Consider the following 26,037-nt stretch of genomic DNA (forward strand, 5'->3'; position numbering starts at 1 on the left):
GGTGGTTACTCCCTCCATGGCCATCTTTAACAATTACAACATTATCTGGATGAATGGTTCAGCACAAAGTAGTCATTAAAAAAAAGAAAAATTCAGGTCACAGAACATACTTTGCCTTTTTGCATTTTATCAACAATATGGATTGTTCCCTCAATGTGCACAAAGTCTGTGTTTCATTCAAACATCCTGTTTTTCAAAACCATGTGGAGTATTTGTGTGTCTAATAGTGATTTGTGAAGTGAACACTCAAATCCCTCTGGTGGCTCTAGAAGTCTCAATCAACATGATTAATTTTAGTCTGTATGCTGGCTTTCACATTATTTCCACAAGGAATTAATTCTTCAAAATTCTCTATAAACTGCACAGAAAACACGTATCTGAGTTCTTAGTAATTTTTGCAAATATCACTTGAGCTCAGAAAATATAGTGAAAAAAGATATGGACTTACTTAATCGGAGAAAAAGACACGTCATTATTTCTTTTATCTTTCCTGTAAGATGAAAGAAAACAACACAGTAGGTTCACAGTAGAATTCAACTGAATTTATATGAGATTTCTTATCTATTTCCTGTGCCTGTTGAGAACAATTTCTTTTAAAGCATCTTATTCTGTGAAAAAAAAAATCCCAACAAGCTTCTGAGGCAAACTTTTACACCTGGAATTTAAAAAAAAAAAACAAAAAAAAAAAACAAAAAAAAACAACCAAAAACAAAAACCCAAAACCAACAACCAATCCTCCCCCAAACAACTCAACAAAAAAAACTTATCCCTCTTTTGGTGATGTTGTGCAATGGGACTGCATCTTCCTGTTGGAACTGGAGTATAAAGCCTAGACACAAAGCAAATATTTTGGTGGAAGATGTACACCTGAGGGATCTGCACCACTAACTGACATCTCAGGAGAACTGCTGCTAATCCCAGAATCCCTACAGGAAGTGTTCAACAGCAATGTGTCAGTCATTCAGTGGTAGCTGAATGAAAAGAAATATTGCTAGCTTTAAAGGAAGCTCTTCTCATGGTTGTACATAGCTATTGGACACAACTGTAAAAACAACAGTTAATCAAAGCAACTAAGAAAACTGGACTAAGGAATCTATGACTAACTCCACAGAAAGGAAGTACTAGATGGTCAGAAGCAGGAAAAAGCCTTTGTGCACTTTTACCTCTCAGATTATTTGAACAAGATTGGAAACTGAGAGACCAGCTCAAACTCACCAGCTTCTGGAAATTCCAGAATAGAAGTTTCATGTGACAGGTCATCAAGCAATTTAAAAAAATGACTGATGGATAATTTAAAATCAAACCATCTAAGGTACAATTACACCCAATTAGTTTTAGCACAAGAATTCAAGATGTTTGCTTGTGACTGAATGACCTCATCACTATTCATGAATGATGAAGCACTGGAGCAGGTTGCCCAGAGAAGCTGTGGGTGCCCCATCCCTGGCAGTGTTCAAGGCCAGATTGGATGAAGCTCCAAGCAACCAGGGATAGTGGGAGGTGTCCCTGCCCATGGCAGGGGGGTTGGGACAGGATGATCTTGAAGGTCCCTTCCAACCCAAGCCATTCTATGATTCTATAATTCTGTTCTATAAATTAAAATTTATTTTGTCTAGCTCTTCTCAACTCATTAGGTTTGTAACTATGGGCTCAAACAAAGCTATTGAACAAGTGGTTTGATACTTCAACTCTAATCTGTAGCATACATACAACATTTTAATACAACATATTTTAAAATGTCTTGACAGCTATGTATCATGACAGAGAGTACCCTTTTTAGGAGAAAGATACTAAAGTGAAACACTGGTGCTCCTTAATACAACCAATTCAACAACAAACACACTTTACCTTCTCCTTCTCCAGAATATAAACCCCCCTACAGCGACTACAGCAAAGATAGCCAAGAGGCATCCAATAACCACTCCAGCAATAACACCTGATAAAAGAGAAAAAGTATTACTCATTTTCCTCTTCAGAAACTTCTAACTGAATCAACATGCTACAGCAGAACCTTGCAGGGGACTAACCAAGTATGCTACACTCTACTAAAAAAAAAAAAAAAGAAAAATAATCTTGTATTTTACTGTCCTTTGGCAATACCAATATTGAAATCTCATTAAGAATTATAACCAGAGAATGTTAAATTAATATAAAATTGGGATCAAAAGACCAGTATCTGCATTTCTGCTTCTCGTTTAACAGAACTGTGAGAACATCAGTTGCTATTTGCTACTGAAATCTTACATGGAAAAAAGGGATCACCTGCAGAACTAGCAAAGCATGAATTTACAGAGCAGTGTCACTGCAAAGCTAGAAAGAAACAGTTCATACAGAGAAACCAACAGGTGTTTTGATATTCTGAAACTTGCCATAATTAAGGAATCTCCACACACTGTGTATGCACCAAGCCACCAGTCCTATATTTGACATTAACTATACCTGGATCCTGAGGTAGTAAAACCGGCTCAGAACAGGGTGAAAATGATACATAGCTGTCTTCCCCCTCAATCGTGTTGGCCATAAAGGTTATACGAGTGAAACCTGCAACACATGCCCTTGAAAAGGAAGGAATAAGAAAAAAACAAAACCAGGTACATTACAGGGTTTTAACAGCCTTTGGCAAGATCTATAATCTTCCCATTAGATGATCTAGATTTCAACAGTAGAAAACTTAACAAAAGAGTGGTTTGAAATAAATACCTGTATGTACAAAGAGGGATCAATGGTCCATTTTCGTAGCCATACATTGTGTTTCCCTTGCCTACATTAATGATGTTTTTACCATCCCGAGAATGGGAAGAACGTGATTCTGCCTGCTCTGCCTTTACGACATATGTAACATAGGTAGTTGTCTTCTTCTGCTTGAAATCTTTGTATGTGTTGTTCAATTTAGACTTCAAAGACTCAGAACCTTCAAGGAAAAACAAGAGCATGGTTATAATTCATCCACTGGTTTTGTATCAGTTGGTACAGTGACTGAAAAGGTCATATTAACCACAGGTGCCATTCCTCTACAAGTACTGCCTGAAATGAAAGGCTGAGAGCAACAGATCATTTCAGAAATCTCTTCTACTGCAGTGCAATCTACTGCATCACCTCTCCCCAGTGTTATTAGCTTTAATTTGCTATTGGTTTTACTTCTACTATGTATAGCAGAGCTTCTGAATAAAGGTACATGAGTGTTGGAACCAGGCATTCTCATGGACAGACTTCACCAGCCAAGTCAGCTGTATCCATATGTGTTCTACCAATTCTTGTATGGAGAGACTAAAATGCAAATGGTGTGTAAAACCCCATCAGTATTTGTGCTACCCAAACAGCATCAGGCCTCATTCAGGGTGACACTAAACTTGTCCTGACCTTGTTCTGCCCTACAAGAAGTCCCGCACCTAAACTGTAAGAGATGAAAGAATGAAATGCCTTTCCTTGACATAGACAAGTGCTGGACAAAACAACGGTCAGAACAGTTTCCTCTTCAGAAGATTAAGAAGAGGCTACCAGAGTGAGCAGTGACCAACAAAACATCATTTGCAGAACGGCACCACTTTACAGTGTTTGTTCTTATACCAGATGAACCCTATAACCTTGAGGCAATAATACAGTTGAGACACATGTAACCTAAGAGGTAATAAACAAACTTAACTTAGCAGTTGTCCCAACAACTCAAGAGTAAGACAACTGACAAATCTTCCCAGTGTCAAGGGAAGATGAAGAATCTCACTCATTTGAGAGAGATTTGCTCTCTACTGACTGCCTTTACAAAGCTAAAAGGCTCTCCTAAAAGTGGGTATAATACTGAATTCACCTTTAGAGGTGAAGCCTTGCAGGAGGCTCTGAAAAGTGGAAAAGCTCTGGTAAGTTTTCTAGAGCTGTGCAGACAAGGGGTGATCTACCACTGGCAGCAAAGCTCCCCTCAATTGTAACTGCAGCAACAGGGTGCACAACAACTCTTCTAAAGCACTAACTTGGTCTCATTAAAAGCAGATGAGGTTGCATTTAACTCAGCTGCCTAAAAATGGGTGTTCAATACTACCTGAGATATGTCCTGTCTTGTCCCTAGTTTCCACTCCAACAGGATGTACATCCCTGGTTATACCTGCAGGTCCTTGTAGATGCCTTGAATACCACCCAATGACATTTCAAAAGCCTTAGACACCATTTCTTACACAAGAGAATAAAGTCTCCTCTGTCCATCCTAAAGGAAACCATGACTAGTTTAGAACAGAGAAACACATCTCAAGAGTATTTGTGCTATTTTAACAATAAAGCTGAAGAGATGCTTGGCTGTAATGCTGTCTTCTGCTCCCATCAAAGCACTCACTCTACATTAGAAATGTGGGCAAACTTCCTCCCTTATTTCTCTCAGTCACATCCTACAAGTCCTCCTTGAATACTTTCCAATCCAAACCACACAGAAGAATACATCAAATCTCCTTGTGACTAACCAGGACTGGCTGAAGTTACAAGCAGAGCTGCATGCAAGAGACTGGCATTCAAATCAGCAATTCTGGGGCAGCTGCATAGGCATGTGAAAAATACAAATTTTCTGCACTGATGTGATGTAGCATATATATATATATATATATGCACACAAACATGCATTTCTTGGATGTAGTTTGTATGGAAAACCACTGAAGGAAGATCTATAATCAAAATTCTGCAAAATTAATTTCCAGTGTTGTAACAAAGGATAAGCATGACTGCCAACTCCCACTTAGCAGAAACTGTCCCCACCAGGTGCCTTATTCCTCCACTGCACTGGCAAAAATGAACAGCTGTTCAAGTGGAACCTATGCTGCAAAACTAAGTTCCTTAATTTAATGATTTATGACTAGACATTCACCTATCAGAGACATTTCTCAATTCTGATGCTTTAAATAGGACAGTCTGATATGCTACCCTCTAGTTTTCCATGGTATTTAACTTCCATTAATGCTGTCAATGATATTTAAGCCTTCCACCCACATCCCATCTCTCTTAGTTGAAGTGTTTTGAGTAAAATCAGGAAAAAAGCTCTTTTCCTTTTAAGACCTTACTGTAGGCATCTTTCAGCTAAAGGAAGGGGGAAAAACATTCCCTATTCCAAAAGTTGGTTCTATTAGCTGCTCTGAAAATTATTCCATGGAGAAAGATACTACACAACCTTGGGGAGGGAAACCACTGGCAAATCAAGGTGGCAACAGCAGAAAGCCAATACATATGAGATTTATGTACAAAGATAAGTCAGGCAGGAAAAGACTGACTGAAAACAGGCACCTTAAAGGCAATTTCTGAAAAGTGACTGAAAATTCTGCATCTGCTTTTATCTGTTTAATGCCTATTTAGAATGTAAAACATAACGCGTCTGGTGAACTGTTTCAGCTACACAATAATATCATAAACATCTTACTCTGATCTTCTGTTGTGATCATTATCGCGTAGGCTTCTAATGGACCATTCAGCGAATCAAAACTGGAGAATTCAACAGACAACGAACTGTGACTGATGACCTTGACTGAAGGAACTTCGGTTGGAGGAGGTGGGTCTATCAACAGAAATATTTTTTTAGTACATTAAGCACTGATAAAAGTTTTCCAAACAAGAAAAGGCTGTGATAACCAACACTGTTCTCATAATGCATATTTATTGCGCATCGCATTAGACTATGAATTAATGCAGTGTTTTATTCATCATCTGCAGGCTAATAACATAATGCATACCAGGTCTGGTATTCTGCAATCATAAAGTTAATTTTTTTGTCCTACAAGTGTATTTCATTCTCAGATCTTAAAGCTTACCAGTAATGTTGGTGTGACACAACTTGTCCACTGGAGAGCTTCCATTGCCATTTGAAAGAGTTATGATGGTAACAGTATAGGTGCTGAAAAAATTTAAATTTGTTGTATTGAAGGTTTGCTCAAGGCCTTCTACCGTGCAGCGTGGAGCCAATTGTTCCTTTGAAATATTAGATATTTTAATTTTGAAGCCAGAGTTGTTACCACGAGGACATTTCCACTTCAGCATTAGGAAAGGCTGCTTGGCCACTGACTCACACTCAAGTGAATTCACTGAGGCAGGAACTGCCAAAAAAAAAAAAAAAAAAAAAAAAAAAAAAAAAAAAAAAAAAGAGGAGTAAGAAATCAAGTCATACCCTTAATAAAAAAGGTGTCTATTTGTATGTTATGTGTATAAATGCTTGTAAAAGTTCAGTATTCCCTTTCCCTTTTAAAAAGATGCCTACATGGCACCTACCACCTACACAAGGACTTGTTACCCTACGAGGAGGACAACTATCTAACACAGTACACAGACCTATTCTGTGCTCTTTACCTCCTCTACAGACAGGTTTACTGGGAAAATTTAGGCTGAGTATCTGTCAAGATCAGCAACATGTTCAAAATACTCTTCAACCCTTTAAAATATTACTCTAAGAACATTTTAGACTAGTATGTAGACTGCCACTAAACCCCTCTATAATTATGTAAACCTCTTAGCGCCCAACAAACAAGAAAATTAATTTAATCTCTGTCCATTAAGAGCACAGCAGTAGCCATCCTTAAAAGCAGCAACTATAACAAGTCAGTTTGGGTGAGAGTCTTCTAGGACACCATAAAAACACTGCAACCTTATGACCAGATACAGAATGATACTTAAAAAATAATGTAGCATTAACACTGGGAGGAAAGGATCCTCTAAACTAAGCATCTTGTAAAACTTAGCCTTCAGGACCAAAACACTTACAATCCACAATTACAACACACACCAAATTCATTTCCTCTCTCGGTAAAGAAGTATTTGGTACTTTCAAATACAGGGGTTATAGACCCATCAATTGAATTATTTTGTTGTTAGAAGGGATATTATTTTAAGAAACTAAGAAGCACAATTGTGTACCAGAAGAAACAGATATAGTAAAAATAGATGTGAGTGAGTAGAACTTCTACTGCATTTTATAAATATTTATTTTTCTTCAGTAACACTGTCAGCTACTCCTACAAATTCAGTGAAATTACAGGAGATTACAGACAAACCCTGGAACAAGACCTCTGACACCTGGTGGCAATGGATGCCTGGTTTCTAGACGAGTCATGACTTTTGATCTCTATCCAGTAGGAATAGTTAGATGAAGTATTATCAGTGCTCCATGGGAAATGTCAGAGTCCAGTATACTCTACCCCAATATAGAAAAAAATGCTGGGCTCTGTGAAAGTCACAAGGAGACTCCAGAAACACTCAGGAATATTTTGTGACAGACAAAAAAAGACAGAGGCACAACTGTGCTTCCATATTTTAGTCAGACTGAGAATTTTGAGTAGCCAAGCAGCACTTTCAGAGTGCCAGCAACTCTCCAAATTCATCCCAGACCCTCTTTGGAAAACCCACTCTAGAGCTCTCAGCCCCATTCCTTTCACCTCTGTCAAAATGGGACAAAACAAAGGAAAGGACAAGGAAGCACATGATCACAACAAGAAGGAAAATAGTCACAATGCCTAATATGAGGAAAGCAGAAGTAACTCAGCCTTCTGTTTGCTGATGGGCTGACAGTCACACCATCCAGTGCTGCCCAAACCCAGCTGCATCCATGGCTCTCCAAAGGGAAAAGTTCCCCAGGCAGGATGCACACTATGTGCAAGGCCTTCCAAATAAGAACCTGAGGGCCTCATCCAGAGGAAACAGAGGACAACAAAACCTCCTGCACAGAACCCCCTTCCACATATTACATGGCTGACTCCAGGTAGGCTGTATGCAGCACTTCTACCTAACATAGTATTGTATTTCAAACCCCGGGCAGGCAGGCAAGAGACCTGTGCTGCACAGCAAAGTACAAACCACCAGGAACAGGGTTGCAAGAAACTGTGACTTACTTGTATACTGGATTATGGACTTTCCTTCTCCTTCTGTCTTACTATCAGCTGCTACAGCAAATACTGTGAAGTTGTACTCTGTCCCAGGGATTAAATCAGTAATTTTTGCTTCAGTTTCATTGAATGTCAGGTTCTTCACAAGTGTACCATTTACAAACTCTATCCTGTACGTGTAGGTGTTAGAAGCATTGTCATTCGCCACCCAGTTCAAGGTGACAGAAGTCTCACCAATGGATTCTGCCTTGAGATCAAGAACCTGGCTGGGCCCTGTGAAAGGCAAAGCAACAACTCATTAACCTGCAAGAATAGCTGCTCACAGACATGGACACAAGAAACCACACCAGGGCTTCACTTCCTTCACAACACTCACGGGCCAGAGTGCAGAAGCACCCCAACAACATCACCAGGCATTCCTGCACCAGTGAGCACCAGTGAGCAGCTAAGAGAATTGATGGAATGTAACTTTAAGTGGAATTCATTTCCCTTTGACACTCTAAAGCGGAATACGTCCTTACAATGACGGAGCTCCCAGGATTTTGCTTGGAAACTCAGAGATGTTGGTCAGGAGAGATACAAGCTTGCAGGGGGACTAGAAAAAGGTGCTTTATTTGTGTACAGTAAAAGGTAAGGAACTACAAATATCACTGAAAGAGGAACAGAGGTGATGAAAAGTGGGAAAGAAGTAGCTTGCCTAGATAGTGTCATGAATGCACTCCTGAGCCACTGTTATCTAAATTTCATCCTTAGGGCTCCAGCCACAGGGCCCCAAATCACAGTATCTCTGCACAGGAGCCCTTTAAAAGAACGTTCTGACGCCCTGATCCTCCAAGAAGTGAAGGCAACAGACACACCCACAGAAATCCCAGCCAGAGAGGAAGTTCTCAGAAAGAGTTCATTGTACCACAGGCCTTGGTAACCAACTTCAACCATCATTGCTTTTGAGGTGTTTGTTTTACTCTGGTTTTTCAAAGAAGGCTATGTCTCTGTCACACAAGTATCTCTGACTGCAGGCAGGCAAAGCACAGCACCTCTCCTGAAACAGTCTTAAATTACAATTCTTGGGGCAGGTGAGCAGAACCTCACGCTGCACAGCAAAGCACAGACCACCAGGAACAGGGTTGCAAGAAACTGTGACTTACTTGTATACTGGATTATGGACTTTCCTTCTCCTTCTGTCTTTTTATCAGCTGCTACAGCAAATACTGTGAAGTTGTACATTGTCCCAGGGATTAACTCCGTAATTTCTCCTCTGATGTCACTGAATGTCCAGTTCTCCACAGATGTATCATTTTCAAACTCTATCCTGTACGTGTAGGAGTCAGAAGCACTGTCATTCACCACCCATTTCAAGATGACAGAAGTCACACCAATGAATTCTGCCTCGAAAGTAACAACCTGGCTGGGCCCTGTGAAAGGCAAAGCAACAACTCATTAACCTGCAAGAACAACTGCTCACAGACATGGACACAAGAAACAGCCACACCAGGGCTTCACTTCCCTCACAACACTCATGGGCCAGAGTGCAGGAGCACCCCAGGAATGTCACCAGTAGTCCTGGAAGTTTTTGCATTAATAGCTGAGTAACAGGAAATTGAAAATAAGCCATGTCAAGCATGATTTATTTTCCTTTCACAGGCAAAGGCAAGAAGGGCACAGGTCACCCTGGTGCTACCACTTGCAGGCTCTCTCCTGGGACTCCAAAAAGGTAGGCAGGAAGGAGAGAAGAGTGGAGGGGAAAGACACTGGTAGTGCAACCCTGTACAGCAAAAAATAAAGAAGATGAAATATCACTAGAAGAGGATTAGCAGTGATGAACCAGACACCCTTTTCCAATCCTCATGCCATGCACTTCACTCCCATAGAAGAGAAACCATCTCTAGACCCTCTGGAGACACTCTCTCCAGCCCCCTATTCTTTCTGCACCTTTAGGGCAATTAGCCATTACAGACAGACAGCACAGGGGAGACTTCTGAGCATTGACTGGTCAGCTAAGATCAGACATGCAGGCACATTTCAGGAAAACACAAATTACAAGAATAGTCATCTATTTTCCTTCAAATGCACTCTGTGGAATGATCTGGGCTACTGCCTTGCAAGCGAGCTCCAAAATGGTCCCTCCAACACCACATATCAAGACATTTAATACTCAACAAGGCAAGGTGCTGGATGGCAAAAGGAGTTCTCCTGATCTAGCACTGCTTGAATCTCTCTCCTGGCTGCACCAAGATGGCAGCTATAGGCTCCCAAATCACACAAGTGCACTTGACAATATGCTCTTTGTGGAAGCCCTTTAAAATGGGACCCTCAGGCCCCCATACTTTAAGAAACAAATGCAAACGCCCCCTTCCCAAATTTGCAAGAGATCAGTGCTCAGGGAAAAGTCTCTTCTCTTTGCTGAAAGTCTTGGAGCAAGCTTTAGCAGGGCAATTCTGCTTTTACACTAACATCTGATGCTTGGATATTGGCCATCTCCAGCTCCAGGATGGAATCATCACCTCTGCCTGCAACAGTCTTTAATTACAACCCATGAGCAGAGCCTCATGATGCACAGCAAAACACAGACCACCAGCAACAGCAATGCAAGAAATTGTGACTTACTTGTATACAGCTGTGTGGACTTTCCTTCTCCTTCTGTCTCATTATCAGCTGCTACAGCAAATACTGTGAAGTTGTACTCTGTCCCAGGGATTAAGTCAGTAATTTTTGCTTCAGTTTCAGTGAATGTCAGGTTCTTCACAAGTGTACCATTTGTACCATTTACAACCTCTATCCTGTACGTGTAGGAGTCAGAAGCATTGTCATTCATCACCCATTTCAAGGTGACAGAAGTCTCACCAATGGATTCTGCCTCAAGAGTAGCAACTCGGCTGGGCCCTGTGAAAGGCAAAGCAACAACCTGTCAAAAATAGAAATAAAGAAAGAAGAGCCACAGCCACATTTCCCTATTTCACACAGAATGAGCATCACTTGGAGCCAAGCATCACTTCCCCGTTTCAGGCATTCAGCGCTGAGGCATCTCTGGACAGGTCACGGGAGCTTTGGGGGATATTCTGTTTCATTTCACATGCAACAATTACTTGTTTCCACAGTGGTTTTCCAGACAGCGAAATAGATGAAAATCAGGGAAGGAAAGAGTCCAAGCTGATTTTGGTCTGTTAACTCAGAATTGTGCCCATGAGTCTCAATTTGAGACCTTCAGCCTAAGTTCTCTTCAGTTTCAGGATAAAGAAATGGGCTACTTGAGCAGGTCCAACAGCTGACACATCTTAGGGGGCTGTGTCTGCAAGTCCAAATCAGCAACAATTCCACACAGATAAAACTCACCTCAGGCAGCTTAGACAAGCTTATCGACTCAGTAGCGCCTCCAGGACACACTCCTCTAAATTGCTTTGTAGAGACATTGTCTGTTCTCTTTGCATTTCTGAGCCACAAACAAAAGTAGCGTCTCCTCCTATCCCATCTATCTAGTCTGGGAAAAAGGCGCCCTGGCACAAAGTTAACAATATTGGCACCACACTTGATAAAGCAGCCCTAGGATGTGAGGCAGTCACAGCCCACAGGAACCTCAGGTCCTAGACAGGATTGCAAGAAACTGTGACTTACTTGTATACAGCTGTGTGGACTTTCCTTCTCCTTCTGTCTCATTATCAGCTGCTACAGCAAATACTGTGAAGGTGTAGTTTGTCCCAGGGATTAACTCCGTAATTTCTCCTCTGAGGTCACTGAATGTCCGGTTCTCCACAGATGTATCATTTTCAAACTCTATCCTGTACGTGTAGGAGTCAGAAGCATTGTCATTCACCACCCATTTCAAGATGACAGAAGTCACACCAATGGATTCTGCCTCGAAAGTAACAACCTGGCTGGGCCCTGCGAAAGGCAAAGCAACAACTCATTAACCTGCAAGAACAGCTGCTCACAGACATGGACACAAGAAACAGCCACACCAGGGCTGTTGGCTCACAACACCCCTGGGTCAGAGTGCAGGAGCACCCCAACAATGTCACCAGGCATTCCCGGAGCCTGCTGTACCCATGGGCAGCTAAGAGAGAACTGAAAACAAGCCATTCTGAGCAGCATTTACCTCCCTTTGACACTCCAAAGGAGAGGCTTTGATCACCACTGAAGCAGAGCCCACAGGGAATCCAGAAAGGTGGACAGGAAAGGGATGGGTATGGCAATGCAGGCAATTTCAGTTGCATTTATTGGTTGGTTTTTGGTTTAGTTGTTGTTGCGGAGGATTTTTGGTTTCATGGTGGGAGGCTAGAGGGAGTTTGCTGTTTAATAAGTAAATAAAGAAATCAAGGCTCTGTTTCTTCTATACATAAAGCACTCATTCTTAGCATCTGGCCCAGCTAATGCTCCTATTAAATTACAACCTCAGGCAGGTGGGCAGAGCCCTGTCCTGCACAACAAAGCACAGAACACCAGCAACAGCAATGCAAAAAAACTGTGACTTACTTGTATACAGCTGTGTGGACTTTCCTTCTCCTTCTGTCTTATTATCAGCTGCTACAGCAAATACTGTGAAGTTGTACTCTGTCCCAGGGATTAAATCAGTAATTTTTGCTTCAGTTTCATTGAATGTCAGGTTCTTCACAAGTGTACCATTTACAAACTCTATCCTGTACGTGTAGGTGTTAGAAGCATTGTCATTCATCACCCATTTCAAGGTGACAGAAGTCACATCAATGAATTCTGCCTTGAGATCGAGAACCTGGCTGGGCCCTGTGAAAGGCAAAGCAACAACTCGTTAACCTGCAAGAACAGTTGCTCACAGACATGGACACAAGAAACAGCCACACCAGGGCTTCACTGGGCAGCTAAATGAGAATTGAAAGCAAATCATTCTGAGGGCCATTCATGTCTCTTTGACTCCCCAAAACAAAATAAGCACAGGCCATTACAGTGACTGAACTCCTAAGGCTTCTCTTGGGAATCCAGAGTTGGGCAGTAAAGTGATAGAGTGGAATAGAATATTTACTTAGAAGCGGCGTACAACTACCCTCATCCACCTACCTGGCCACCTCATGCCTCACCAAAAATTAATGCATATTACTGAGAGTACTATCCAAATGTCTCAAACACAGAAGGGCTTGGGATATTGACCACATCTCTAGGAAGTCTATTCCAGTGCTTCAACCACCTGTCAGTAAAAAAATGCCTCCTAATGTCAAGCCTAAACCTCCTCTGAGGGAGCTTTGAACTATTGCCACTCATCATATCCCTGGACACCAGAGAATAGCGATCAGCCCTTCCCTCTGCATTTCCCCTCCTCAGGAAGCTGAGGAGAACAATGAGGTCATCCTCAGCATCCTTTTCTCCAAACTAGACAAACTCAAAGCCTTTGGCTTCTCCTTACAGGACAGGCCTTCCAGACCTTTTAACAGCTTTCTTGCCCTCCTCTACAGGCATTCAAGGACCTTCACATCCTTCATCAGTTGTGGGGCTCAGAACTTCACCCAGTATGCATTTAACTCCTGCATCCATAGCTTTGATAAATATGTAGAGCAGCCCTAGGATTGAGCCCTGAGGACAGCACTGGTGCCTGCTCACCAGCCAGACACAACCCCACTCACCAGAACCCTGGGAGCCCTGCCCTGCAGCCAGCTCCTCACCCAGCACACCATGAACTCCCTCATCCCACAGCTGGACAACTTGTCCAGAAGGATGCTGTGAGGGATGGTACCAAAAATCTCACTAAAATGCAGAAAAACTACATTCACCACCTTCCCTCCCCCCCAGGTGGGTGACCTTACCACAGAAAGGTGGAATTAATTAAATGGGACTTTCCCTTTGTGACCCGTGCTGGTGGACCTGATGACTGCATTGTTCTTTAAACACCTTGCAACAGTACCAAATACAATCTTCTCCATAGTTTTTCCAGGAACTGAGGTTGGTCTAACAGGCCTGAAGGTTCCTGGGTCTTTGCTCCCACCCTCCTGGCAAATAGGAATAACAGTGGCTGGCAGAGACCTCCCCAGGCTCCCAAGGCCTTTGGTAGCTGATGGAGAGGGGTCCTGCTCTAACACCAGTGAGATCCTTCTCCACTCAGGGGTGAATCCCAACAGGCCCCATGGACTTGTGAACATTCAGCTGATACAGGTGGTCCCTCACAGTTTCAGTGTCCACAAGGGGAAAGCCACTGTCCCGGCACTCAGGGGCCTCCAGCTCTGGGGATCAGGCACACCAAGGTCTATCAGTATCACCAAAAACTGAGGCAAAATACACATGGAATGTCTCTGCTTTTTCTTCATCCCTATTAGGCAGGTGATCATCTTCCACAAGGATCAGTCCAATGTTTTCTTTACACCTCCCCTTGCTATTAATGTATTTCAAAAAGCCTTTCCTGTTATCTGAAACAGCACTGGACAGTTTCTACTGTAATTGAGCTCTGGCCCTTGGTGCCTTCTCCCTGCATAGAAAAACAAGAGCTCTGTAATCCCCCTGAGAAGCCTGACCTCACTTTCAGAGCTCATACAATTTCTTCATCCTCTTGAGCTCCACAAGTTTGCTGTTCATTAAAGCTGGTTTTCTGCCCTAATTGTTTGACTTTTGACATAGTCAAATTGCCTGTTCCTGTGCTTCTAAAAGGCAGTTCTTAAAAACTGAACAACACTCCTGGATTCCTAAGCCCTCAAAAGCAAATTCCCAGGGTAGGCTGTTACGTAGTGCCTTGAATAGCTTAAACTTGGCTCTCCTGGAGTTCAGGGTAGCAACTCTGCTGTCTCTTTTTATTAATTACATTTCAGATTTGAAACTCAGTCATTTAATGATCACTATAGCCAAGTCAGCCACCTACCATCTCCCATGAGTCCTACTCTATTCACTAACGCCAACTCTAAGAGAGCATCCTTCCTAGTTGGCTCACTGTTTGTGACAAGAAACTATCTCATGATAGTTTCTTGGCACAAACATATGAAGAGGTATGAGGACACATGAAGAGATATGAGGACAAAGAGGAAGCAAGGTGGATTATTTTTGCCTGTTTTTTCTTTTCAAAGCAAGGATGTATTTCTTCCACACCTAAAGACCCCATTGCTTACTAGACATTCCAGATTAGGCTCCAGGAATAAGACATCAGCTCTATACATGCAACAGCTTTACATTTTAGCCCTAAGGCAGTTAAAAAGAGCTCTGAGCTGTCCAACAGGAACAGGATTGCAAGAAACTGTGACTTACTTGTATACAGCTGTGTGGACTTTCCTTCTCCTTCTGTCTCATTATCAGCTGCTATAGCAAATACTGTGAAGGTGTAGTTTGTCCCAGGGATTAACTCCGTAATTTCTCCTCTGAGGTCACTGAATGTCCGGTTCTCCACAGATGTATCATTTTCAAACTCTATCCTGTACGTGTAGGAGTCAGAAGCACTGTCATTCACCACCCATTTCAAGATGACAGAAGTCACACCAATGGATTCTGCCTCGAAAGTAACAACCTGGCTGGGCCCTGTGAAAGGCAAAGCAACAACTCATTAACCTGCAAGAACAGCTGCTCACAGACATGGACACAAGAAACAGCCACACCAGGGCTTCACTTCCCTCAAACACCCCTGGGTCAGAGTGCAGGAGCACCCCAACAATGTCACCAGGCATTCCCGGAGCCTGCTGTACCCATGGGCAGCTAAGAGAGAACTGAAAACAAGCCATTCTGAGCAGCATTTACCTCCCTTTGACACTCCAAAGGAGAGGCTTTGGTCACCACTGAAGCAGAGCCCACAGGGAATCCAGAAAAGTGGACAGGAAAGGGATGGGTATGGCAATGCAGGCAATTTCAGTTGTGTTTATTGGTTGGTTTTTGGTTTAGTTGTTGTTGCGGAGGATTTTTGGTTTCATGGTGGGAGGCTAGAGGGAGTTTGCTGTTTAATAAGTAAATAAAGAAATCAAGGCTCTGTTTCTTCTATACATGAAGCACTCATTCTTAGCATCTGGCCCAGCTAATGCTCCTATTAAATTACAACCTCAGGCAGGTGGGCAGAGCCCTGTCCTGCACAACAAAGCACAGAACACCAGCAACAGCAATGCAAAAAAAACTATGACTTACTTGTATACACATCTATGGACGCTCTTTCTTCTTCTGCCTCAGTATCATCTGCTACAGCAAATACTGTGAAGATGTACTTTGTCCCAGGGATTAAGTCAGTAATTTTTGCTTCATTTTCAGTGGATGTCAGGTTCTTCACAAGTGTACCATTTGTACCATTTACAAACTCTATCCTGTACGTGTACTTCCCAGAAGCGCTGCTGTTCAACTGCCATTTCAAGGTGACAGAAGTCACATCAATGGATTCTGCCTCAAGATCATAAATCACGCTGGATCCTATGAAGAAAGTAAAGAAAAATTACCCTACAAGAATATTATCTGACAAACATATACAGCAGTCTCCTCCCTGCCATACCCAGTCTCTGTAAAAAAGAAATCAGCCTGGGAAGAAAATCAAGCCACCTTTCTCTACTGCAAGGCACACTTGCAAGCTCTACCATCTACTCCACTTCCTCAAGCTTCACTTCACCTCAAGCAGTAAAGTTATCTAGGTGCAGCAGTGATTTCTGTGCTGCCTCAGCTGTGAGCTTTACACAGTGTGCTGAGGAAGACCTGGACACACAACATGCTGTCATTTTTTTCATAAACTATTTCCTAAACAGTTCCTAATTGTTTTCCTAAACTTTCCCTCTATTGTCCCAATTAGAGGAGTCTTTTTAGCAGTGAGATTCACACACCTCTCCTCTAAAAACATGACACAGAATGTCCTGTACTAGGCAAAGTCTGTACCCCACCACTTATGCATTTCAAATCTGTACATCACAGTGAGTTGAACTATTAACCTGTAACCTAAAAAGCCATAATAAACAGGGAAAGGAGTCCAGGAGCCCAAGTCTAACATGGATAAAACTATTCCAAGGCCATGTAGCAATCATAGTATGAAATTGCACTACAAGTCAGGTGTGCAGATGCATTTCTTGGCCTCATTCTCTACTGCAGTAAAGCAGTTGGCTCCACACCCTGTGTGGAGCAATGCTCACACTCTGTGAGTTCAGGTTTAAAATGCAATCATGATATAGAAGTGCAAAACACTCCGAAGATTCACATCCCAAAACACAAACATGTTACAGCACTAAGATCGCTTCTTGTCTCATCAGATGCAGCCCTGATCACTCTTCCACCCACAGAGGTTTTGTTCCCACTTGCAGAATTTACTGATAAATCATCATTATTACCGGTTGCTGGTTCTGCAGTTCCATTTTTTGGGCTGCAATTCTCAGTGCCTGAAAGAAGAACACAAAACTCTGTCTCTACAAAACTTCTGGACTTCCCATTTGCAAAAGTACAGTCAGTAACAGATATCATGCACAGACCCGTAGTCACTTCTGTTTTCCCTGTTCTACAGAAACCTCACTGCACATTTCCTGGTTTTACCACTTTTCCTGGTTTCACCTCTTAACTTCTGTGAAATTATTTGAACTAGATTCAAGTGATTGCCATGTTATTTCAGCCATCCACTGACTCTACACATGGTTTGGACGAAAGCTATTATGACCTCTCTTTCCAGTACAGTTTTGTTTGAAAGCAGTTAAAACAACTTGCAGCCACACTCCACGTGTGTGTTTTCTTCATGTATTATCAGAAATTTTGTTTAACCTGGCATAGCAATTTTGTCTCTCTCCCTCAGCACATTCCCCTCTTCCCCTCTCCTGTTCCCACAAAGTGCTTCCACAAGTAAGGAAGAGACATGGCTCTATGTCTAGAGCCAGAAATATTAGATCAATTTTACAGGCCAAAGCATAGAAAAAGTTGATTTGGACCCTAAAAATTAAAGGCTAACTAATTTAGGTCTGATGTTCAATATTAACAGTTATTTGCACACACTTTCAGAAATTTCTGCCACATGAAAACATGTTATCTTGGTCAGTACAGCTGTTCTAGACTCACTTCAGAAATTCTTTAAAGGCATCACTTTGTGTGTCTTTTGATTTCGGGGTTTGTTTGATTTTTATTGCTTTTAAGAATATTTTCCCATCTTTCTAAGCACATTACACCTGCACTTGATTTCACCAGAGCTCTCTACAAACTGAAGAGCAAAAGGATTTAAGTACAGCCTTTTATTTTTAAAACTCCTTAAATGCATTGTAGGTATTACAGTCACTAAAATAACTGAGTGCATATTTTTAACTGCTATTTCTAAAAATTCTTTCCAGGAAGATTTCTTTTTAAAAAAATACTTTGCTGATACTGCCCAATCTTTCTTAAAAACAACTACAATAAGGAGAGTTATTAAAAAAAAAGGGCAAGCAACAGAATGATACTTACAAGCAACTGTACATCTGACCTGGAAAACAAAAACAAATAATAGAAATTAAACCTACTGGAAGCTCAAAAAAAGAAGAACTGGTTTAATTAACATGAGGGGGAAAGAAATTGTTCATAGAAAGTATTTTTTGAAAGAGATTTTTCAACATGCAAAAGACATACATAAAATTCTACTGAAATAAAAATAACACAAAAAATGCGCCAAACTAGTAGAAAAGAAAACCTAAGCACGCTGGAAAAATGTTAGTTTCCACATTCTAAAAAGAATTAGTTTATTTTGTCACCAAAAAAAAGTTTGAATGACATAAGGTGGTTATTGTGCACATATAAATTTTTAAGCCAAAGCTGTAAGATCTTAGTTAAAACACACTTTATTCAGTATCCTTGACACCATCCCACAAGAAATGGTAGATGTCAATTAGGTCTTTCTCATTAATAAGATCTTTCCTTTAATCCTTTTGCTGTATAAACCTTCTTATTACTTCTCACAAAAGTGTTTTGCATTTTCTGAAGCAAACACAGGGTAGTCAAAGTTCAAAACACTTGATACATGCTCTGAAATCCAGTTTACACATGTGCACACATTCATAACATATCAGCAGTTGCCATTTAATTGCAGCCTGAAACTCCTCTGCCAGTACTACTGACAAACATAGCAAAATTTTGCTTTGAGGATGATTTTTAGTCTTCAAACTTTGTACTTTACTTCCAAATAGCCATTTCCCTTCCTGTCGGTGTGAGAATTGGCCCATAAATTGTCATATGAACATCCCTCCAGGTGGCACCACAAAATGCTGCTTAAGGGAGTGAAGTAAAAGCCCCAGACTGAGGTCTGCAAGAAGCAGTCTTATCTACAGCACTTGAAAGTTTTGTTTTCTCTACCACCCTCCAATTTCTTAGTTGTTTGTGCAATTCCATGAGCTAACTCAAAATAAGCAGCTGCCTCACAACACCCATTAATGCAATGCTTGAATCCCAAATCACTCACTCCACCAGCTGTCACACTGCTGGTGCCACAAGGAGCTCCAGAAGTAGCTCCTTGCACCAGTCACAGGTCCAAGCAGACACACCCTCAAAAAGCAGTCAGAAAATACCATGAAATCTTGTCCCTGTGATGGTCTCAGTGCCAGAGCACAAAGAGTTTGGGGACTCTTCCTAGGCAAAAAAGCCCTAGTAAGCATCAAAGACCTAATGCCTGGTCTTCTCTAGCACAGCCCTACGGACAATGCAGCACACAGACATGACATGGGATGCAGATGTCCTACATGAGGCTCCTCCTCAACCTGAGCTTTTGAGAGCTCAGCCAAACTGCAAGGCTATTTAGGAAGTGAGGAAATATTTGCCTGCACCCAGGTCAAGAGTACTTCTGCATTCCTTCATGAAGTGTCTGAGGAAGAAGAGCTCAAGAAGGAAACAGCCACTCTGAAGGCAGGAAGACACTACCATGCAGTGTCCACAGCAGAAGGGCTAAGCTGTGTGGAAACAGCTGCTGCATAGTGAGCAAAAGGTGAGATCCCCTGAAATGCAGGGCAATCTACAAGCAAAGCCAAAAGGATGTTGTGTTTATTAAGAAAGGGAACTCACAAGAAGAACAAAACCAACAAGAAATGCCACAGGGCTAAGCTACAGTGATTTCTGCAGCTCTACAAAGAATCAAGAGCCTGTCATCATTCACAACCCATCATCTTTCAGTTAGTTTCTCTTCTGTAGAGCTGCCTGAAAAAGAATTTTCTTGTCTCCTTTTTCACAAATTTTGAGTATAGAGGCACAGCATTCCTCCTGAGCAACAGGAATGACAGGTATTATATGACTGTGAAACAAGTATGCCACTAGCAAATATCCTGAACTCCTTCTTCTTCCCGTCCCATTTTTTCCCTGACAACTCAAACAAGGAACACGTTGATTCCTGTTTTATGGGCATCTGATCTAATGGCAAATAATGACCAAGCTGCTAGAAATTTGGTTGTACTGTCACATGTGGGTTTTATTAAGGATGCTCAAACAGCCTTAAAAAGGCAAGTTCCACTAAAATTCCTGTCACATTAATGAACTGCATCCCATCATTCTGATTGCTTATCACACTCTGGCAATACTCCCTCAAAATACTCTTCTGACTTTCCAGAACCCTATGTGCCAAATCAAATTTAAAAAAAATCACGTCCCACTGGCAGCAGGCAGGCTTCCTTCTGAAACCCAAAACCACACAAAACAAATGATCCCATTCCCAAGCATCAGCCTGCCTGACTCAGTCATTCCATGCTGTATTTTTCAACATCAGCCATGAACCAAACTGTTCTCCAACCTGATGTTATTACTTAGAATTTACACAAAGCATTTGTTTATGAATTCAGAGGATATTTGCACTGAGCACCTGATTCTCCTTGTGTTTGCACTTAACACATCATAAACCCTGCCATCTCTGCTTTTCTTTTTCAATGACACGAATCCCTATTATTCGTATATACAGTTGGGTAATTTTCTTAACTTTTGTGGAACTTTGGGTAGGGGTGAAACATCCTTAACCAAGAAAAGACAGCAAAATGCCAAATACTGACCATTTCCACTGAAAAACAGGAGACAAATGTATATATACACAAACCCATCACTGTCATCAGCTATGGCAAATGAATTTTTTCATGTGTCATATAGCCACGCTTAAGGCCCAATCAAGTCTGTAGGTTGCAGAGGAGATGAGGAATTCATCCGAATTTGCACAAGGTCTGTGTTGTGCTCCTTATGTGAGCAGTTTACAACTGACCAGGAGTTGGTGGTGTGTGATAAATGCAGAATTCAGCTCCATCCTCCTCAGGCAGACACGGGGTTGCCTAACTGAGGAATCAGTATTAGTCACACAACTAATGGTGCAGGAAAATTTCTTTGAAAATAGTGAGTGACTGAGAAGATCAAATCCCACTAATATTTTATAACTCAGAGTAAGATATTTTCAGGAGCAGGATTTAAAACATGTCAGCCCTACACATGCACTGGGAGAATCACAGAGAAGACAGTAGTGCAGGACTTCAGCTCAGCTTGGCTCTGCTGCCAAACTGTGCCCTCTAATGAAGTCGAGGTTTCTACTCTGGGGAAAACCCTTGCAGACAGCAGCCAACCTACCTGCTCCAGTTTTCAAAACAAACAGCATGGCTTGGTTCATGTAAATATAATATCAAAGGCTGGCTAAACAGTCAAAGCGAGCAAACCAAAAAAATCTTAGCCAAAAAAACTCTTAACCACAAATCCTTTCCAAGAACACCACTTGAGGTTGCTGCTTACTGTTTCTCGTGTGCCACATCAGTCTCAAAGCTGATGATCTCCCAAGTGTGGAGCTTCGGATCTTATCTCCACCTACCCATCCTCTCAGGTTTGGAGGAGTTCCACAAAATTTCCACCAAGCTACCATAGTGGTCTCCAAACTGCTTCTCAACACCCCTTCAACAAAGCAGCACAAAATCAAGATCACTGCCCCACTAGGCAGTACCCCATATCTCACACCTTTCCCCCCTGCAGTGTCCACCTACCATTAGTTGTCCCACATGCACAACTGTGGGCTTTGGGACAAGCCACCACACAGCACCATCATGATGGTTTTATGGCTTGGCCTTGCTGATGCTGTCAGCCACCACCACTCAGTCAAGAAACATTAACCAGCAAAAAACTTGGCCACTTACAGACCCCTCTCTCACTGCTATTTCTTACTTAGCATAAACTTATTCAGGAAGCATTCCCACAGAAAGCTTTTACTCAAGGTCACACAAAGTAAGTGAAAATCAAACTCAGGAAGCCCCACAGTAATCAAAATGGGATTGCACAAGTATTGCATCCACAGACTGATACAGCTTTCCAATACTTGCTGATTTTGTAGGATTTTTAAGGCATTGACTTTTATTCCGCGTGAGGACATCTTTGCACTTCCCTGGGAGTGCAAAATCTAGATCAGCAGGGAGTGACACCTTTCTGCTGGAGACTGTTGTCCTGCAGGAAGACAAGGTGGGTTTTGGGAAGATGAAATGCTTCTGTCTCTTGAAACTCATTTCAGGCCTGTTCCATCTCATTCATTTTCATATTATTTCCAAATGAATGAAGTTTGTAGGCTTACAGCACCTGGCAAAAAGAAGGAGCTCACCTGAACTGGGGCACAGAACTATGTGCTTAAACCTGCATGAACCTATGTCAAGTAACATGCCTTATCTGGATAATGTGTAGGTTCTGGGTTAGAAATATACCATACTGGAAAATGAGTCAAAATACACTTTGGTAACATAGTTGCCCGATTTTCCCATTTCTTTATAAAATGTTATAAATCTTCAAAGCATTTCCCTGCATTTAAGCAGAAAACTTCAAGTGCAAATCATTACACTATTACAAAACACAGAATCATCAAGGCTGGAAGAGACCTTCAAGATCATCCAGCACAACTGTCAATGCAGCAACACCACAATCACCCCTGAACCACATCCCCAAGCGCCACATCCAAACACACCTCTTGAACATTTCCAGACAGCCTTTAATTTACACAAAGATATGCCAAGCCAAGAAAATCAGGTGTTTTCCCCTGTGCTTACTGTCCAACAAGGAAAAAGATAATGTGTATAAGGCCTGTGTGCTAAAGGATTGCTAAGATAACAGTTCAGTTACCAATCCCAGTGGCATTTGTGGCTACTTATATCTCCTGTATCAGGTCCTTACTACTTGAAGGAGGAAATAATCAACAGGCTAAGCCAGAAGCTAACATTTAATTATGTTACATAGTTTCATTAAAGATTGATTACTTTCTGGATTCAGTGCTAGAGTTCAGGTTTGGTTTTCTTTTTTTCCCCCTTTCTAGTGTATATTTACTCTGCTAAACACACTTGAACTGTAGTCCTCAACAGCTCTTGTGCTGGTTTTGTGGGTTTTTTCATTCAAATTAACTCCAGATGATCTCAATAATATGATGCATTCACTTCCAATGAAAAACGAAAAATATGCTGTGGCAAGTCTCAGTCTCACCTGTGTTCCCTCTGGTGTTTTATGCAGGTACTCACAGCCCATACACAATACACCGCTTCACAGAATGTTTGCTCTTAAGTGGGTTTATCCTAGAGTAAAAAAGCACTAATTTTTAGAAACAGCCCTAAGTTTTTACAGGATGTTTGGAGTCTTTAAATGAGCAGCTCTGCTAATGAGCCTGCACAGGACCAGATGGAGATGCAGAACTCAGAAGGAAGAAACATGGGCTGGTGTTTGTTATGAACTGGGTGGAGCTGGACCCTCCAAAGCCACCCTGTTGTATTAGGGGGCTGTGCAGAACCCTGAAACAGGCACACACAACTGTGCAAGGGCTATTTTGAGCTGTTATGCAGTTACACGAAAGAGGAAAGACTATTTCCACTTTGCATGTATTTATATTTTGCCCCTGACATTTCTAAATTCTGACTTGCCTGAAGCAAGCCTTTCTGCAAAGGAAGACCAACTATATTTTTTTTTCCACTGGCATTTATGAAAACATATGAGGACATTCTAGTTCATGCAGCACTGCCAATGGACTAAAAGTGCTGTGTAAGACAAAGCCTTGCAAAAAAACCAAGATGAGACACCAAAAAAATATTTGTGATGACACATAGTGGAGAAAGCTCTTTTTTCCTCTCTTGATTCTTCTGCAAGTTTTACCTGTATCTGCTTTTCAGATGGCTATTGTAGGAGCAAGGAGTTTTCAGGGCAACAGATCCAAAATAAAGAGAAAAATATAGACATCAAAATCCAAACATGACTGCATTGCATCTGACAGCTCTCTCACAACTGACCCCAGAGAACACCATTAGATTTAATTCCAATGACTTCCAGTTTAAAACGTTTAGTTTAAAATGTTTCCATGCAGCCCAGCAGCAGTTCTGTCTCACCCAGACCTCCAGGTCCTGATTAATTGCAGGCATTAAGTGCTGCAGACCACCTCATAGTTTAGTAGGATTATTCCTACTAAAAACAGCTAAACTTCAGCACAAAGAAAGGCTGAAAAATTTCAACAAGCTTAAATAATTCACATAACCCAGTAAGTTGTGCATGTAATTCAGAGACCATCCTACTGAAGGAGGTTATGAAGAAAACAGTGTGCTTGTTTGACAATGGCAAGGAGTAATACTTGAAACAACTAATTACTAAACCCCAAACTGTTACCCTACATGGTGGTTTCACCTGGGGCAGAGTTAACTTTCTCCACAGTGGCTGGTGTGGGCCTGTTTTGGATGGGGTACTTGGTTGCTAGCTGGGGTTAAACCACAACACTTAACTGACATGGGTGGAACTGGAGATAGAAGTGCAAGAGCAGTGCTTGAATTGAAAAAAAACCTCCTCTTCTAAGAGGAACTTCCAGTTAACATTGCCAGTCTTTTTTTTTTTTTTTTTTTTAACTGAGGAAGCATCAACCTTTATTTTATGTGAACAAGCCACATTCCTGCGTACAGCTCAAGAGCACTATTTTTTCACTCTGAGTCATTACTCAGGCACACCCTGGAAGAAGCAGGATATAATGAAAAAAAGGAGAAAGGAAAAAAAATATATACCCGGGTGGCAATGACACAAGGCTCACTGTGGCCAAGTCAGCAGGGCTGGCCACCCAGGCACCATGGAAAATGCTCACCAGAGCCAGCAGCTGCCTGGACTTTGCAGCACAATCACAAAAAGAAGCAGCATTTCCTAACAGAGCCCTATTTCACATCTGCTTAGCCAAGTGCAGTCAGGATTCTCAAGTTTCTCTTATCACAAGGATATTTCACTATGCTGTGCCAGACACCTTGGAATTTGCCCAGTCTTTGCTCAGGGAAGTGTTAAAAAATACTTTACAAGGAGAACAACATTGAGCTGGATTTGGTTTGAGAGTTTTCCAAGTAAAACTAGTTGTAAAGGGATTTAAAAGCTTACATTAAAGCTCAAAGACAATATCAAGAAAGATTATTTATACTGACAAAAAGGACCAAATTTTTAATCTATGACACCCTGTCTGGTGGCAGGAGAACAATGGCCTGTGAAAGCCTTCAAGCTCACTCACACAGAGCTCAAAACTGTCCTGGTTACACAGAAAATTGGTTTTTTGGGGGCAGCCTTGATGCTGGTACATAAGTGTTTTGCTCTTTCCTGCCTTAATTCTACACTTTTCTTAATACAGTTCATCTTTTTGTCTTTATCAGAGTCCTGAAAACTCCCTAATCTAAGAATCTGTGAGCTGTGCAGCTGGGAGAAACCAGCCTGTGATCACTGCCCAGCACAGACTTCTCCAGCTAACCTTCCTCTCCTTCACGCTCTGTTGCTGTTTATTACCATCCGTTTATGCTCCTTCAGCACATTCAGTTTTAACTCCGTGTGAAATGCTCCACTAGAACCCAAATAAATTTTCTGTATGGCACTGCCCTTGCCCTGTAGCTGGGTAAATCCATGCAGAGGGAGGGAGGAGAGCAATCCTCCCTCCCCATCCCCGCACAGCAGCTTTGGAGCAGTAATGCACTTTGGGACCACTAGAGGCCCCAGCAAAACCATCTAACTTCAGCCCGAGTGACTAACAGCAGGGAAAGATGCCTGAATTCCCATAAAAGTTGGCATTCTGGAAAGCACGAGGTTAAGGAGGACCACATTAAGAGTGTAAAATGGGGATGCAGATGTCAGCACTGCCTCAGATGCAGATTGTGGGCGATAATGACACCAGGCCGAACTGGCTTGGGCAGGCTCAGTGCATCTTCAAGCATCATAAACCTGTCACAAGGAAAGTAATTTCATTCAGCAATAAATTACTGGCTGGACCTTAGACTTGCTTCACGGTGCTCATTTACAACATATCACATCTTCACCTGCACTGGTTTACAGTGAATCTACATTTTCTGATGGGACCTAAAAGCAAAGTAGCTTGACTTCCTCA

At 41.8% G+C, this 26,037-nt stretch overlaps 1 protein-coding gene across 2 annotated transcripts in view; it reads right to left on the minus strand.

Annotated features, from left to right (window-relative positions):
• Positions 1 to 26,037, minus strand: part of PTPRJ (protein tyrosine phosphatase receptor type J) — a 72,547-nt gene that overhangs the window by 8,515 nt on the left and 37,995 nt on the right. For both annotated transcript variants that reach the window (XM_083862949.1, XM_083862950.1), the window contains exons 2-16: positions 18,153 to 18,171; positions 17,063 to 17,110; positions 15,888 to 16,163; positions 15,027 to 15,293; positions 12,306 to 12,572; positions 11,448 to 11,714; positions 10,443 to 10,718; positions 8,984 to 9,250; positions 7,845 to 8,111; positions 5,778 to 6,059; positions 5,390 to 5,524; positions 2,701 to 2,911; positions 2,440 to 2,555; positions 1,849 to 1,936; positions 449 to 490 (exon numbers count right to left, since the gene is read on the minus strand). In XM_083862949.1, the coding sequence (XP_083719075.1) occupies positions 449 to 490; positions 1,849 to 1,936; positions 2,440 to 2,555; positions 2,701 to 2,911; positions 5,390 to 5,524; positions 5,778 to 6,059; positions 7,845 to 8,111; positions 8,984 to 9,250; positions 10,443 to 10,718; positions 11,448 to 11,714; positions 12,306 to 12,572; positions 15,027 to 15,293; positions 15,888 to 16,163; positions 17,063 to 17,110; positions 18,153 to 18,171 (2,828 nt within the window). The remainder of the gene's footprint in view (positions 1 to 448; positions 491 to 1,848; positions 1,937 to 2,439; positions 2,556 to 2,700; positions 2,912 to 5,389; positions 5,525 to 5,777; positions 6,060 to 7,844; positions 8,112 to 8,983; positions 9,251 to 10,442; positions 10,719 to 11,447; positions 11,715 to 12,305; positions 12,573 to 15,026; positions 15,294 to 15,887; positions 16,164 to 17,062; positions 17,111 to 18,152; positions 18,172 to 26,037) is intronic.

The sequence above is a fragment of the Zosterops lateralis genome (assembly GCF_965231275.1).
Source record: "Zosterops lateralis genome assembly, chromosome: 6".
In the NCBI taxonomy this organism is placed as follows: domain Eukaryota; kingdom Metazoa; phylum Chordata; class Aves; order Passeriformes; family Zosteropidae; genus Zosterops; species Zosterops lateralis.